Raw genomic sequence first — 15,613 nt, forward strand, 5'->3', positions numbered from 1 at the left:
GATTGAAAGAAATGTACTCGCTGGAATTCGATCTTGTTTCATATCAGCGCGCAGACCAAGGGTAGTAGGGAAAATGATTCCAGAATCAGTGGCTCACAAACAAGGTCCAGAGTTCATGAAATTGACTGGATCTAAGGGTTTGATGCTGAATAGATTTTCTCTCTTTTCTACGGCATAGGCTTACATTCAGGATTTCAACCCTGTTGAGACTTTGTACTTTCTTTATTTTCTTTGAGGATAGTACTGTACATGGCTAATCACTAGCTTGTCCAAAGGATCCAGCATTCATATCAAAACACATAGTGTAGAATTGGACTTTTACCACTAGACTAAAAGGACAATTCCCCTATTCATAGGGCCTTAAGTTCACAATTTTTCATGCCTAACTGGTGGTCTTCATACCAGAAATGTTCATTGAACTTCACACGGGGCAGAAGGAATACCAGCCACATGACGGCAATATCGACGAAATCAAGGTTCCTGAAGACCAACACGACATGCCAAACAGATAGCAGTTCCAAGAATGGAGTTTAGCTCGTGGTTATTCAGAGATAACACCGCCTCCTAATCCCCTTTGTTGCCAGTGTGGAGTGCCTATTTTCTTTCCTTTCCGAACGGTTAGCGACATCGCACAGAGAAGCCCCAGAAAGGATTTTGAGCACCTAGCAGAAGGTTGAGCAACAAGTATTATTGCACCACCCTTCAAAGGATTGAGAGAAAAGGTAAGGCTTCACTCAGGTTTCTTCTTCCCCCCTCCCCCCCCCCCCACTCCCCCCCACTCAACCCCCAAACCATGGAAGTTGGACGATCGGCGAAAGCTCGCTGTCAGGCAGCGATGGTGGCGTGTCTGTCCGAGACTCTCTCTTGTTCTCCACCTAAAAGCGCCAACTATTCCAGCACTAAGTATGCTCGTATTATTTGGTTTGAACCCCGTCAGACCATCAATCAGCGGCAGAGCCTGGAGACCTTTTTGGCGGTAGACCTCAACAGGGGCCCAGTTTCCGCAAGAGCGTTTCGTCAAAATGACCCGTCGAAGTTACGCACGTACCAATCAATTCTCGTTGTTAAGCTCGGCCCTTCGGGAGACCAAAAGGGTCCACCAAACAGTCCATCAATCGCAGAACGACCAATTGAAATACCGATCACAATCCTGTGTGCTTCAGCGCATTCAGCATATCCTTGATTACGGAGTAATGGATTGACAGTTAATTATCTCGTGCTTTTCGGTCCCGCTGTCGTATTCTGGGGATGTATCGATGTGAGACCTTGCCCTAATCGTGTGCGTAATTGGTTGCTTCTCAGGTCCAGAATGGCTGACTAAATTATTGAGTTGCTTACAGCATCACGAACCATTTTGTAGTTCATTGACTAACTCGCTTCTTACATCCATCTGCTGGAAAGGGAAATTGGACCCTGGAACAATGCTGTGAGGTTTTCGAGTTCCCTTTTCTGCCCAACGCTGATGCATTTTTCCTCTTGCCAGATTCTTTCCGCGGTGCAACACCTGCTACTCTTCTGTGAACGTTTGGAGTGGCTCAACCAGGCCCCACGAGCCGCAAGAACGGTTGTCGGGAAATCAGGGTGGAGGGATTCCCAGTCTCCGCAACGCCGATGCTATTTATCAGATGTTCGGTCATCGCTGGATAGAACGGTCATGCTTCGTGGGACTTGGAGCTACATCCAAGAGTCAGTCAGCCCTACGCCAAGAAACAATATATGCCAATCACCGTTTATCATGAATGATTTCATGATTCATGAATCAGGAGCATAAAATTTGAAGCCGTGTTCAGAATCCACCATCTAAGACCCGAGTCCATTTATTATTATGCAACTCCACGGTTCGCTTTGCTCGTGGTTACACCCACATCTCGTTATCTGGCTTCTGACTGGACAATAATCTTCCTGAGAACCACGCCGCGCTGACTGGTGGGGCCGAATTCACCGTCAAATTTCTGCTCTAACTCTCTCATATCAAAAGAGAGCGGAAAGTCATTCGATCACCAGTTTAAAAGACTAAATCCCTTATTCCATGCATTCTGATTACCATGGTTTATATAGTATTGAACATGACATAAACGATATATGCTGAGAATATGGGTTAGATCTGTTGGTGTTTTTCTGCCCTGCTAGGATTCAGCGGGTTATCCGCGCTTCACGTCTCATAGCTATCAAGGACTTTAAAGCAGTGGTCGAAACCCAGCCCGATTATCCAGGGAGAAAACGAGAGCTCTCGTTCGATTTCTGATCGTGTTTTAATGTCCTCGGTTCGGTGAGGAAGAGTGGCTCATGGCTCTTCTGAATCGTGATAACACTTTGCAAGAAGTATCCCAGCACCGGCGGCTCTAATCGTTAATGTTGACTCTGGCTCTCAATCACTTTCTGGCGTGATAACTGAAAGATTAGTAATTATCAGTTCTAAAATCATCTCAAAATTATAATAGAAACTTACGGCTTGTTCAGAATTGCGTGATATTTCCGCCTACAACTGTCCTACAAAGTTGCTATCTGAAATAAGGACTTGTGGACACTTCACTGATGGTCTAGAGGGCTATGAGGACGAGGTATGGACTTAAAACAGTAGTTACGAAAGGAACACGGACGAACTGGGTGACGTACAGCAAATGACCGAAATCGATCCCACCTGATGATCAATGCCTTCGTTAACTAACAAAGTAATGAAGTTTTAATGCGTTCATCCCTTGCTGGCCGCCCCGGTCTCTTTTCTTTCCCGTGTGCCACAGAAAAGGCCTCTCCAAACGCATGTTGATGGGATGGAAAGCTTGTCAAGAGGAGTGGGGAGAGGCATCGCCGACCAGGTGTGAGATGAGAGTCGGGGGGTTATTCAACTATACTCCATTCCGTAGCGAACGGAGCTACACTGTAATCTGTAGAGGCTGAACATATACTTGAGAGAACATTCAGCAGCCGGGGACCATGACATGGCAAGATCCCAATCAACCACGAATAGCATCCGCTTGAACTATGTCGCCCAATTGTTGCATACCTCGTCCACTTCGCCATGTGCAACACTAGATCGGTGGTGTATCTGGGAAAGTTTGCCGTGCGCGCTGTGATGCGAGTCCTTGCCAATAACCACTAACAATATCCCTGTCAAAGCGCTGAGAGGAAGTACGCAGTAGTTTTTCGACTCATTAGCGCTTGGGGCCAAGTGTTGGTATGAGCAGCGATATTTTCGGCATCATGATCCTAATAAGAAAATTGATCTAGAATTTGTGAGGAAGGTTTTATGGAGAATCTCGCTTATATTATGGAAAGATCTTTTTCTGTTGTTTGATCCTCGATGGTCATCTTTAAATGTTTGTGCTTATGTAGCCGTCAGCCCGATATAAGGTTCATTGCCCTTATAATTAAATATCGAATTTCGTTATAGAATCGTTTCTTTCGAGCGTATTCTTCATTTCCACTGGCAATTGACAATGGACTACACGTTCGCCGCCTCGCCTCCCTTCTCACCTGAAGATTCGCATTTTCCTTTCAGAGTTGAAGTAGCAGAGAGTGCTTCGGATCTATCCAGCCCCACATCTCCCAATGTAAGCCTGCCTCAAATTTATATTTGTCTGGATTGTAGCTGATGGATGAATCTAGGGAATATCTCATCCAATGTGTACATACACGGAGAGCCCATATGACATGCTTTCAGTTGGCAACCCTCCAACGCCTTATTATGATCCTATGGCGGGGAAGATTCCAGTAGAATATATTGGTTCAACATCGCTTGATGGACATGATGGAAGACGAAGTAAATCGAAAGATAAGGAAAAAGTCTCCAGCATGCACCTAGTAAGCATTGATATTCAATACAACCCCATGTTCCAGATTCGGCCGCTTAGTTAATTCTCAAAATTCAAAGAGACGTCGCGCCCAAAATAGAGCATCTCAACGAGCCTTTCGAGAACGAAAAGAAAGACACCTCAAAGGTCTCGAAAGCAAACTGCAAGATCTGCACAGCAAACACCAGAATCTGCTTCAGTCCTACCACCAGCAAACAGAAGAAGTACAGCAGCTCAACACGCGCATTCAACAGCTGACCGCAGAGCTCGATCTTTTGAGATCAGCTACCGACGGCACAATTGGCGAAATTCTAATGCCTGACAAGTTTGATGTCGTCCCGTATCCTATGCTGGCGGCTTCTAGTCCGCAACATCATTGTGAGGAAGCGTTCAAAATAATTAGCGATTTAATGGTATACCCGCCTGAATACTATGATAGACTGCAGGAAACGAAGAAGTGTGGGGAGGGGGCAGTATATTGAAGATGACTTGATGATGTCCTTTTTCTAATCTCTCTCACCCTGGAATGCCACACAAGCTCGGTGCTTATGCAGGGTTGATTATTCCTGCTTTCGTAAAGGTGGTTTTGGGAATATGCGACTTAGTTAGTTTTATGGAATCAGCCATCATACATTATCGCGGTGTTATAACAACCTCCAAGTGTCAAGAAAGGAAGCAATATCTATCCACTGCAAAAACCTTTCAAATTCGCAAGAAGAACAGCTTCTTTTTCATATCAATCAATTGGCAGATTGCGGTTTCTCTTGTACACCTCAAATCCTTCATAATCTCATTGTTGAGATCCTAAAAGCGCCTGTTGAAGTCAACTGGGTGACAAGGTTCTGCCAACACCACAAGAATGTAATCAAGTCAGTTTACCTGTGAAATATAAACCAAAAACGCAAGAATGCAGACAATTCAACATATTTCAAGCATTATTTTGATCTTGTAATAGATTTATTACTACTACTATTTTTTTACTTGTATTATGAGATTTGATGATTATTTTGCTGATCTTTCTTAATCTGACAGCTGCAAGCAAAGATCACACAATACAATATTGAACCTGGCAATATTTACAACTTCAATGAAAAAGGATTTCTATTAGGACTCATCCACACTCTCAAATGTATTGTATCGATTACCGCTCTCAAATCCGGATGTGTGATAGGTGCCAGTCAGGATGGCAGTTGAGAATTCATTACACTACTTGCTGCAATTTGTGCTGATGGAACTGCTCTCCCACCTGCTCTCATATATCAAGGAGAATCAAGAGATATGCAAGATACTTGACTGAAGAATTTTGATAGTGAAAAGAATCAGATTTACTTTGCTGCTTCAGAAAATGGATGAAGCAATGATGAATATGAATTAACATGGTTAAAGAAGGTCTTTGAACCTCTTACAAAAAAGAAAGCCAGGCGCAGATACAGGCTTCTTATATTAGATGATCATTCATTCCATGTTAATATAGCATTCATCAATTATGTGGAGTGAAATCAGATTCTACTTGCTGTCCTACCTCCCCACTCTACACACTGATTACAGCCACTAGATATTGAAATATTTGGACCATTGGGCAAATCATACTTCAAACAATTGAATGAATGAATGAGAACTGGAATGGGATTCATACACACTACAAAGAGGTTTTTTTGACAGCTATTTCATCCTGCATGGCATGAGGCATTTACATCTTCAAATATTGCATCCACGTTCGCCGCCGCTGGCCTACATCCATTTGATCCGGAATGGGTTCTTAAAAAGCTTGCAATACGGCCTTGCACCCTCTCAGATGCGCAATATAGGCCAAGAATGCCTACTTCTACTGTTGGCATGCAGAAAATGATTAAGCAAGTCAAGCAGCAGCAGCATCATCAAATATCTAATGATCTCAATCAACTGATCCACGTGGGTGAAAATCTTGTTCTTGATAAAGAGATTCTTTTAATAGAGAACAGGCAGCTACAGCAAGCTCTTAATCAAGAAAGGAGACATCACAAGCATGGCAGGATCATGGGATTGCTAGATTCTTCAAATCCATCATTGGCACAGTTCTTTTCACCGGCAAAGATGCAGCACATCCGCGAGCAAATGACGGCTTCCGAAGCTGTCAAAAAGAATGAGCAGGCTTGTAAGGAGGATGCCAAGTTGCAACACACTCTTTTTAAGAAGCAGAAGAAGACAGATATCATGAAGCAGTGGATGCAACAGAATGAACAGCTAAGACTGCAAGAGCTGCTCAACAGCAGATTGAAAAGAAGCTTAAAGATGCAAGAAAGATTCAAGAAAGATTCAAGAACAAAAAGAGGGAGAAGAACAAGCTGCTGTACAGCTGCAATCACAGTTGAATAAGGAAAAGATTGAAGAATTCAAAAATCACCTTCCTAATCGGGAAATCAGACCCTTGATTTCACAAAGAGTGGCTAAATCACATTTTCAGAGCTCTGTCAGTGTGCCCACGGATCCGCCGCCAGAGGGATCTGATGATATTGCAATCTCTACTGATTTGATGACTGCCTGCTTGCTGAATCTGCCTCCACCCAAGATTTTGTGTTCTGGGTGAGTTATTAAGCCAAACAAACGTCTACAAGATTAGCTATATATTTTTGTATGTAATTCTATGTATTTATTTTCATCATATAATATTTTATCTTAAAATCTAATTGCGTTGTTGAGATATCATTGAGATGATTCCATCAAAGTAGTGGCGAAATGGCGAGCGTTAGGTGGAAACGAGCGTTAGGTGGTTGATTACGTTACCGATCTCCTGTATTTCACAACCTTCAGGTGCGCTGTCCCTCCCTAGGCGCCACCTCCCCACTTGGGTTTTTTTATCCATCTCAAGAGTGGGAAGTTCAAACGGACGTTTACGCCGTCCGTTTGGCGAACATCGTAATACTAACAAGTCCTGGAGGCACCAAATATCAATGAAGCGGAGATCAAATCATAATCCGCCCTAAAATTTTAGCCGCAAAAGGGGCTGCGCGCTATCTTGAACAAACTTCCCCTCTTCCGCCAAACGGCAAACGCAAAGAAAAATGACGATATTGTCTTTGAAAATAGTGGAACACCGGTGCCAGCCGTCCTATTCATGCCCTTTTCTCTGTCATCCCATCCGAGCCAAGCAGGGGTCCTCTCGTCAGCTCCAAAGGGGATTCAACCATCCCCAAATCCCGAAAATAGCATCGAAGGCCCCCAAGGATTATTTGCCATTTATGCGTGCCAAAAAATAATAATGTCGAGCATTATGGTCAAGTCTGATTAGTATTGAATACCGACTAATCCCGTAGGGGAAAGATTACTTTTTGAGATCGCGAATTCCGGGAGGGGAGGTCCAGCTTTGACATCAGATGTTCGTTTTGCTGTGGGGTAAGTAAGGATGGCATGTAGCAAGTAGCGCCTGAAAAGAGACAAGTTCTGAAACTCCTATACTTTGCAGGAGTTAAAAGGTTGAAAGTGGCTTGGATCCCTTCCCCTCCCCCCTTGGGGATGATCTCGCTGGCTTACAATCTTTGGGTCAGGCCTCCCTCCTACTTTACCGAGGTTCTTTAATAATATGTTACGGCTTGGTCTTCAATCATGATGCTCCTGATGAAGACGTTGACCGAACAGATGCTAAGTCGCATTTGGCAGTCTGCTGGCTTGGAGATAGACAGCCATGGATGATTATCCTCCCCATTTGAATCCAACTGCGACTCAACTTCAACAGCCTTATGTTACCGTTTAGAGTTAGGGAAATTTCGAGATTTTGTGATCCTTGTTTGCTCTTCTCATAAGCGAACCCACGGGAAACCATTCATGACGTTACCAACCTTCCGCCTAGGCTCAATCAACCTAGCTAGGCATTCTCAAAACGAATCTGTTGGTGATGAATATTAGTGGTTGATGGTCGAATCCGGCGGCTAAGGCAAGCCTAGCCTACCCTATTCGTGTATGCCCACTGAGATTCTCAATCTGGGAATCGTGCCTGATTTAATGGAGTCAACTATGCAGATTCCCTCTTCAGCGACGTTGATTTTAAAGAGAAAGCTAGCTATACAAAGTCACGGCAGCTACGGTGATCCACGTTGCATTAGACTACCCGCAACATTGGGATTTCCAATATGATCTTTGGGAAGCAAGAGTCATGTATATGGTTGGGACCAATGGTGGCTGATATCCAGGCCCCAGATATCGGTGGACGACCACCGAGACTAACAACTTCTGGAGGGCCCATGATCGTCGTTCAGTTTCGGTGATTGAACGCCGTAGGTCAGCAACGTCGGACGTCCGACTTTTTTTCGGGAGCCGCTTCTGCACCGCCCAAGTGGTATATCTCCTGCCGCCACAAAAAGTCGCAGCTCCAAAGCACAGCTGCAGGTTGACAAAAGCCTTCAAGAGGCGCAGACACTCTATCCGCAATCCGTGTTAGTTTGATTGCAGAATCATACAGTTCCTCAACTGACAAACTCCACCTCCACCATTTTGCACGGCCAAGGCCAAGGCTTCCCTACGCACAGGCGCAGAGACCGTTTCGCCAAGTGTGACTCCGTGGGCAGAACAGCTATATCTTATCTACGATTTCGGAAGGATTGTTTTGTTCGAATCAGGTGTCAATCCTAGTACAAGCGCGATTAGCGCTGGAAGCTAACCACACCAGCCGCCAAACTTTTGATGTCTTCCACCCAACTTTCATGCAGTGCAACTCCGTCGAACGACTTGGGTCCTAGATCAGATTTGCTTGCAGGCTTTGCAGGCTGTTCTCACCATTGGCGTTCATTTTGGATATGGTATTTGATTGAGTCGCTGACCATATCCTCCAGTGTGATAATTCTCTTGGTTATGTCAGAAATTCCATTGTTGTCTAGCTGAGGATACTGCAGCGCTCAGAGTATGCTCCCCGGCTGAGCGGGTTGGATTCATCGGCGAGCATGGGCTATTTCAAAAGTTGCCTAGATGCTTTTCCTTGTGTTTCACTCGCGTCTCTCGGGTCGCACCATCAAGACCTAGAGGTGAGGCAAGGTAACTTTCATTATTGCCCTCCCAACCACCCGTAGCTGGTCCCTCCATTCTCCATCCTCTCTCTTTGCGATTCAGTCTATATCACATGCTATCCACCGTTTCATATCTACTTTATAGCCTATTGGCTATCGCTTCTGAATTCAGATGCGGCGCTCTATTATCATATTGTCCACCATAGTGTCTTAAAATTATATGAAATTATATGAGCGGTCACTGCAGATTGTGAAATGGTCTGGGCCTCCTCTACCAATGGTAAGGCTGGATATGCTGGAATTAGCAATATGGCAGAATTATGCAGCGACTCAATTGTAACTTCCCATGTCTTTTGGAAACGGGTTAGTGAATAAATCATATAGTTCCCTCATCACAATTACAGTGAATTCTGGTGTCTCCTCGCGCCGCTCAATTTTATGGCAGTAAAATAGGTCTCAACAGGTAGTTCTAGTGATACTTGACGCCATATCTTAGATACTCGTAGGCGTTTAGGACGGGAGAAAGTGCGGGACTCCTAAAGAAATTATTAGAATATTCGAAATCAGGGTTTGGGGGGGGGGGGGGGGGTGGTGTTGGTAAAATGCAAGCCCTTGCAGACGCAAACTTCAGCTCCGAACTGTGCGGATTCCTCATCCTTTCTCTTCTTCGGATTCCCCCACTATTCCCTTGGAAATGTGTGTTCCGTACGATACGATACACCTGTTCGTTTTGAGGGGGAAGAGAGACAAAAGACTACCAATTTGTTGCAATTGAGACCGGAGAGTTGTTGGGCTGCTTGCTGGCAGGAAGCTCATTTGGGGGATTTCGTCCCAAATTGATAGAAACAAAGAAAGTATTGCCTCCACCATGTTACGGATAACAAAACATAACTAGTGGATATACAAGCAACAGGCAAGATTGTTATATACCAGAGTCAATGCCCGCAAACGACGGCAGAAAATGACCATAATTTGCGTCTCGGGCTGTTCCCCTTCGCATTTAGATATACACCCCATCGAATTTGACGATGGGCCATTAAAGATTCAATTTTCAGGCCCGCATGCATGGTCCAAGTAAAGCGCTTGTTCCAGCAAGAATTAAAAATTAAGATGAAGCTCTCTCGGTACACACTCGACGCTAATTTTACAATACATGCCCGTTCCATATAAACGCCATATAAACGCCAATAAAACACTGCGGGAAGCTGTAATTTTCGTACGCAAGTTGTCATCCATGGCGGGGTTGGTCTCAAAAAGGCCTAGCCCTAATTTCTGTTTTGGGCGCCAGAACCGCTTCTCTCCTGCTCGGCCTTTCTTCTCCAGATTCTCCTCCGTATACCATCTCGCGGCCAGCGATCCCTCTCTTTGCTCCTGTGTACACTCCCGTCCCGCGTCTCTTATTCCTCATCGCCTCTCTCTCGTTCCGCCGCCGTCTTTCGTCCTTCTACTCCCCCGCTGAAACGCACAATGAGCGAACCCACTCACCCCACTATCAAAGGTACGCTCTGTCCTCCTCCCGACGAAGATATCTCTCCCACCCTGCCACGAATTTTGCCGCGTCAATGCTGCTTACAACAGGCTCTCGTTATACTCTATGCTAACTCCGCAGTTTTGAATTTGATTGCATTGAATTAGATGGCTGGTTCTCAGAAATTTCCGATATGTGGCCAGGCCAGGCGATGACGTTAAAAGTCAATCAGATTCTTCACCATGAAAAATCCAAATACCAAGATGTTCTGGTATTCGAGAGCAGCGACCATGGCACTGTCCTTGTGCTGGACAATGTCATCCAATGTACAGAACGTGATGAATTTTCGTATGTAATGACGATTATATGTGCACCCAACCCCTTACCCCAACAATCCACCCCCCCCCTCCCCTCCCCTCCCCTCCCACGGGTTATGTAAAATGTGCTTTCTCAGATTAACTCCCGCCAATTAAACTAGATACCAAGAGATGATCACACATCTCGCGATGAACTCCCATCCTAACCCCAAGAAAGTACTCGTCATTGGTGGAGGTGACGGAGGCGTCCTGCGCGAAGTTGTCAAGCACGAAACCGTCGAGGAGGCTATCCTCTGCGACATCGACGAGGTACGCAGACAGCGGATCTCATGTTGATTGCCAGGACAATAAATCTCACGTCGAACAATTACAGGCCGTCATCCGCGTCTCCAAAAAATACCTCCCAGGAATGAGCGTCGGCTTCCAGCACCCTAATGTAAAGGTGCACGTGGCCGATGGATTCAAGTTCCTCGCAGACCGCAAGAACGAATTTGACGTCATCATCACTGACAGTTCGGACCCAGAAGGACCAGCAGAGGCCCTGTTCCAGAAACCCTATTTCGAGCTGCTGTTCAACGCCCTGCGTGAAGGCGGTGTCGTTACCACTCAAGGTTGTTCGTCTATCTCCTTCCCCAGTTCTTCTGCACGTGCGATTACTGCCCCAGAGAAGAAGGAGAATAAAAGGAAAATGCACATGCACAATTCAAACACAACAACGTACACATACCGTTCTGTATCCTTAAAATAGGGTATATATAGATATAAACATATATATACACCCTTTCCACACCCTCCCACCCCCCCATCACACCACCTCACCCCCTCCCTCACCAAGGCGAGAAAATCACCTCCACCCCAAACTTGCTGAAACAGAAGTGCTAACCCCACGCCCCCTTCCCCCCTCCTTCACTCCTCTTTTAACCCCCAACAGCCGAAAACCAATGGCTGCACCTCTCTCTCATCACAGATTTGAAGCGAAACATCCGCGAGATCTTCCCCGTGGTGGAGTACGCCTACACGACGATCCCCACCTACCCCTCGGGCCAGATCGGGTTCATGGTCTGCTGCAAGGACGCGAGCAGGGACGTGCGCGAGCCTGTGCGCAGCTGGACGCGTGCGGAGGAGGAGAAATTGTGCCGGTATTATAATAAGGAGATTCACCGCGCGAGCTTTGTTCTGCCGAATTTCGCCCGGAAGGCGTTGGATATGTAGAAGGGGGTGCGGGGAGAAACAAGGGCGCAGTTGAGATTTTTTCTTCTTCTTCTTCTTCTTCTTCTTCTTCTTCTTCTTCTGATATGTATTGCCTCTTTCCATTGAGGGGTAAGGCAGTTCAATTAATGGGCAAAAGTGAGTGGGTGAGAGGGACTTGAAAAGGAATTGATTGAGGAAGGGGGAAGCGGATGAGTTGTCTTAGGACAACATTTTATATACCTACCTACCTGCCTGTCCTGTCGTATGAGGAGGGAAATGATATGCAAAAAAGAAGGATGTATGGGGAAAAATAAATAAACAAAAATAAAAATAAAATAAAAATAAAAATAAAAACACCAACCAAAAACAAACCATCAGCTAGCAAACAAAACTAATGAATAAACGAAGTAGCCTAGACGAAAGGGCTGGGGATCGGATTACATCTTAACTCTCTCGCTTGTTCTGATAGTTTAAGCTTAGACGAATAAGGTATTTTTAAAGATAGCAGATAGCAGATAGCGTGACCCTCTCAGGCAAATCGGCGGGGTTATGAATCTATTTCCCCTTTGCTTCCATGTTCGATTGATTTATACATTGATCTATTTCTTGACTGTTTTGTTTTTCGTTTTTGGAGAGGAGCAAGAGGTAGAACAATCAACCAACCACCAACTAGCTACAGTGTCCTCTGCAATCATATTTTTATCTCCTACGGCGACAGGAGAGGCTCGCCATGTCAAAAGTAAGCCCGGTATGATAAGACCTGCAGGGGCATACAGTTCCCTTCCCAACTTCTCATGCCCAAAATTATATATTCGGAATGCGGCGCGTCGTAATAAGAATAAGAAAATGGAGCAATTTTGTATTTCTCATTTTTATATCATGTAAGAGCCGAGGCGGGATAGATCTATGCGATTCCGTAAATTAAAAAAAAAAACCAGGAAAGAAAGGAAACGTGAAAACTGGGAATGAAAAGTTTTTGTGGGAGGGGGTTGAATACCAGGAGGGAATGCCCGAGCAAAAGGGAGTAAATGGAAAGCTACCTCGGTGGGAGGAAAAAACGAAAAGTAAAAAAAAAGGAGAGAGAGAAAGAGAATTCCCTTTCTCATCTTTCGTTCTCGACGTGCGTTCTTACGGCTTCTTTCCTTTTCCCTTTTACATTCATTTCCTTCATTTTTAAAAAGCTCATGACACCTCGGAAATGAGAGTTTAATCTTCTGAAGAGAACTCAGAGTCTGTATAAGCGTGTTTAGATGATTTGCTGGAAGGCACGGTTGAGAGGAGAGCGGACGCAGGCACCCTTGTAGAAGTCGATGGTGGCGACGGCGCGCTTGCTGATACCTTCAGGGGTAAATTCGAATTTCTAAAAAAAAAAAAAAGAGTAAGCAGATAGATCAGTATTTTTCGCCTAAACATTTTAAAACTAATGAAGAGAAACTCTAAGATCTTTTTGTTTTGTTTGGTGGGAAGTGAGGTGTATGGATGGAGGTGGGGGGGTTAGGGTGTTGTTTGTGGTTCTCTTGGATTGCAACGGTAATTTTTTTCCCCTTCTTTCTTGAACTCACCTTGTACACATCCTTGTAAGGACCAGAAGCACCGAAGCGGTTAAGACCGAACTGTTCGTGTGAATATCGCTCCCAGCCAAGGGTGCTCAGGACCTCAACGGACATGACAGGGATGCCGTCTGGGATGACGGAAAGTCTGTATGCCTTATCCTGGACATCAAAGACCTCGAAGCAGGGCATGGAGGCAACGCGGGCGACAATATTATGTTTCTCCTTGAGGTACTTGGCCGCGTCAATGCAGAGGCTGACTTCCGAACCAGTACTGATAAGGGTGATGTCGGCGTTTGGCGTCTCAAGAGCAACGTATCCACCACGGATGGCTTTCTCGATGGTGGAGCTTTCGAGCTGTGGCAAGTTCTGGCGGGTCAGGGCCAAGATGGAAGGGGTATGTCGCGATGTCAAAGCAGAGTAGTAAGCGGCACTTGTCTCGTTACCATCGGCTGGGCGCCAGACCATGACGTTTGGCAAGGCACGGAAGTGGGCAAGGGTCTCGATGGGCTGATGAGTGGGGCCATCTTCACCAAGACCAATGGAGTCGTGGGTTGCGATATAGATTGTGCGGACTTGCGAAAGTGCAGATAGGCGAACGGAACCGGCGGCATAAGATACGAAGTTGAGGAAAGTACCTCCAGCGGGGATGAGGGTCCCGTAAGCAGCAATGCCGTTCATGATACCGGCCATTCCATGTTCTCGCACACCATAGCGGAGGTAGCGGCCGGACCAATCACCGAGGCCAGTGCTTGGTGGCTGGAAGTCAACAGCGTGCTTCCATCTGGTGTTGTTTGAGCCAGTCAAGTCGGCCGATCCAGACAAAAGCTCGGGGATAACATTGTGGATCTTTTCGAGCACAGTTTCAGACAACTTGCGGGTTGCAACTGCAGCATCGCTTGGGGAGTATCTAGGAAGGTTCTTCTCCCAACCTTCAGCAAGTTTCCCAGAAAGCCGACGGACCAAATCAGCATGTTCGGCAGGGTACTTGGATGCATATTGTTGAAGAAGAGCATTCCATTCCTGCTCCCTGGCAGCGCCCTCGGTGGCCTTCTTCCGATAAAGGTCATAGACCTGCTGGGGTACGACAAAGCTTTGTTCAGGATCGAACCCGAAGAGCTGCTTTACTCCCCTGGAGTCATCGGGTTTCAGGGCGCTTCCGTGGACTCCACCGGTTCCCTGGAGCTTTGAGCCAAAACCGATGGTTGTCGTGACTTTGATGACGGTTGGCTTATCCTTTACCTCCTTCGCCTTCTGGATAGCAGCCTCAATGCCGGCGAGGTCATGGTTACCATCCTCAACATGAATTGTGTGCCATCCATATGCCTCAAATCTCTTCATGACGTCCTCAGTGAATGCGACGTTGGTATCGCCATCTATTATCATTCATCCCAGGGTAAGTCCAAAAATGTTCTGCTTTGATTCCAATGCCTGAGAAGAGAGGAGAAAAGAGCACGAGTACTCACCGATAGAGATATGGTTGTCATCATACAAACAAATCAAGCCGCCTAGCTGAAGATGACCAGCAGCACTGGCTGCCTCACTGGCAACACCCTCCATCGCACATCCATCGCCGAAGATACAGTAGGTGTAATTGTTGATGAGGTCGAAGCCAGGCTTGTTGAACACGGCACTAGTATGGGCTTGGGCAATGGCAAGGCCAACAGCATTGGCGAAACCTTGACCTAACGGTCCAGTTGTTACTTCAACACCGGGTGTATCATGGGCTTCGGGATGGCCAGGGGTAATGCTATCGATTGTCTACGGAATGTCAATAACGGAAATATATATAAGGGGCAGTAATCGTCGGGCGATTCAAGGCAGGCCACTAACCCGGAAGGCTTTTAAGTCTTCCAACGAGACAGCATATCCAAACAGGTGGAGTAAAGCATATTGGAGCATACAACCATGTCCGTTCCTATCCACAAAATGTTTTCAAAAGATTTATTTAGCTCCACCTTCCCGATAACAGGGAACGCGCAATGACGTAATACTTGGAACGAATTTGGGAACGAATTTGTTAGGGGCTCCAGAGCAATCGAGGGACTTTGGGCCCCCTTCAACAAATTTCAACCACAGTCTTCCCGGTCAAGGATTTGCTGTCCTGCTTAAAAAAAAAAAAAAAAAAAAAAAAAAAAAAAAAAAAAAAATTAAAGGGAGGGGCAGTATTTGAAATGAGGGATGAAAAAGCAACAGGCGGCGGAATGCGCGGGGTATGCGGAAAAATGGACAACATAGCACGTACGAGAGGACGAATCGATCCCTGTTAACCCAGTTGGGGTTCTTAGGGTTGAAAGTCATAAATTTGTGAAAAGGAATC

General features: G+C 45.8%; 5 protein-coding genes across 5 annotated transcripts in view; 4 read left to right on the forward strand and 1 right to left on the reverse strand.

Moving 5' to 3' along the window:
- Window positions 1-793: 793 nt before the first annotated feature.
- HCAG_04996 (predicted protein) lies at window positions 794-1,183 on the forward strand (the record flags this gene model as incomplete). Its single annotated transcript, XM_001539479.1, has 1 exon — window positions 794-1,183. One exon carries the CDS (start codon window positions 794-796, stop codon window positions 1,181-1,183), a length of 390 nt encoding a protein of 129 aa, XP_001539529.1.
- A 1,103-nt stretch (window positions 1,184-2,286) lies between these two features.
- On the forward strand, window positions 2,287-2,687 carry HCAG_04997 (predicted protein; the record flags this gene model as incomplete). Its single annotated transcript, XM_001539480.1, has 3 exons — window positions 2,287-2,322; window positions 2,442-2,561; window positions 2,682-2,687. The coding sequence occupies 3 exons, from the start codon at window positions 2,287-2,289 to the stop codon at window positions 2,685-2,687; spliced, it is 162 nt and encodes a 53-aa protein (XP_001539530.1).
- A 2,919-nt stretch (window positions 2,688-5,606) lies between these two features.
- HCAG_04998 (predicted protein) lies at window positions 5,607-6,146 on the forward strand (the record flags this gene model as incomplete). The annotated part of the gene is made up of 1 exon (XM_001539481.1): window positions 5,607-6,146. The coding sequence occupies one exon, from the start codon at window positions 5,607-5,609 to the stop codon at window positions 6,144-6,146; it is 540 nt and encodes a 179-aa protein (XP_001539531.1).
- Window positions 6,147-10,234: 4,088 nt separating this feature from the next.
- Window positions 10,235-11,764, forward strand: HCAG_04999 (spermidine synthase; the record flags this gene model as incomplete). The annotated part of the gene is made up of 5 exons (XM_001539482.1): window positions 10,235-10,265; window positions 10,403-10,583; window positions 10,714-10,861; window positions 10,926-11,163; window positions 11,484-11,764. The coding sequence occupies 5 exons, from the start codon at window positions 10,235-10,237 to the stop codon at window positions 11,762-11,764; spliced, it is 879 nt and encodes a 292-aa protein (XP_001539532.1).
- A 1,225-nt stretch (window positions 11,765-12,989) lies between these two features.
- Window positions 12,990-15,613, reverse strand: part of HCAG_05000 (transketolase 1) — a gene marked incomplete at both ends in the record, with an annotated part of 2,990 nt that continues 366 nt past the window's right edge. The window contains 5 exons of the mRNA XM_001539483.1: window positions 12,990-13,103; window positions 13,306-14,669; window positions 14,760-15,054; window positions 15,127-15,211; window positions 15,539-15,576. Of these exons, the coding sequence (XP_001539533.1) occupies window positions 12,990-13,103; window positions 13,306-14,669; window positions 14,760-15,054; window positions 15,127-15,211; window positions 15,539-15,576 (1,896 nt within the window). The remainder of the gene's footprint in view (window positions 13,104-13,305; window positions 14,670-14,759; window positions 15,055-15,126; window positions 15,212-15,538; window positions 15,577-15,613) is intronic.

This window comes from Histoplasma capsulatum, genomic scaffold (genome assembly GCF_000149585.1).
Source record: "Histoplasma capsulatum NAm1 scaffold_5 genomic scaffold, whole genome shotgun sequence".
NCBI classification, from domain to species: domain Eukaryota; kingdom Fungi; phylum Ascomycota; class Eurotiomycetes; order Onygenales; family Ajellomycetaceae; genus Histoplasma; species Histoplasma mississippiense.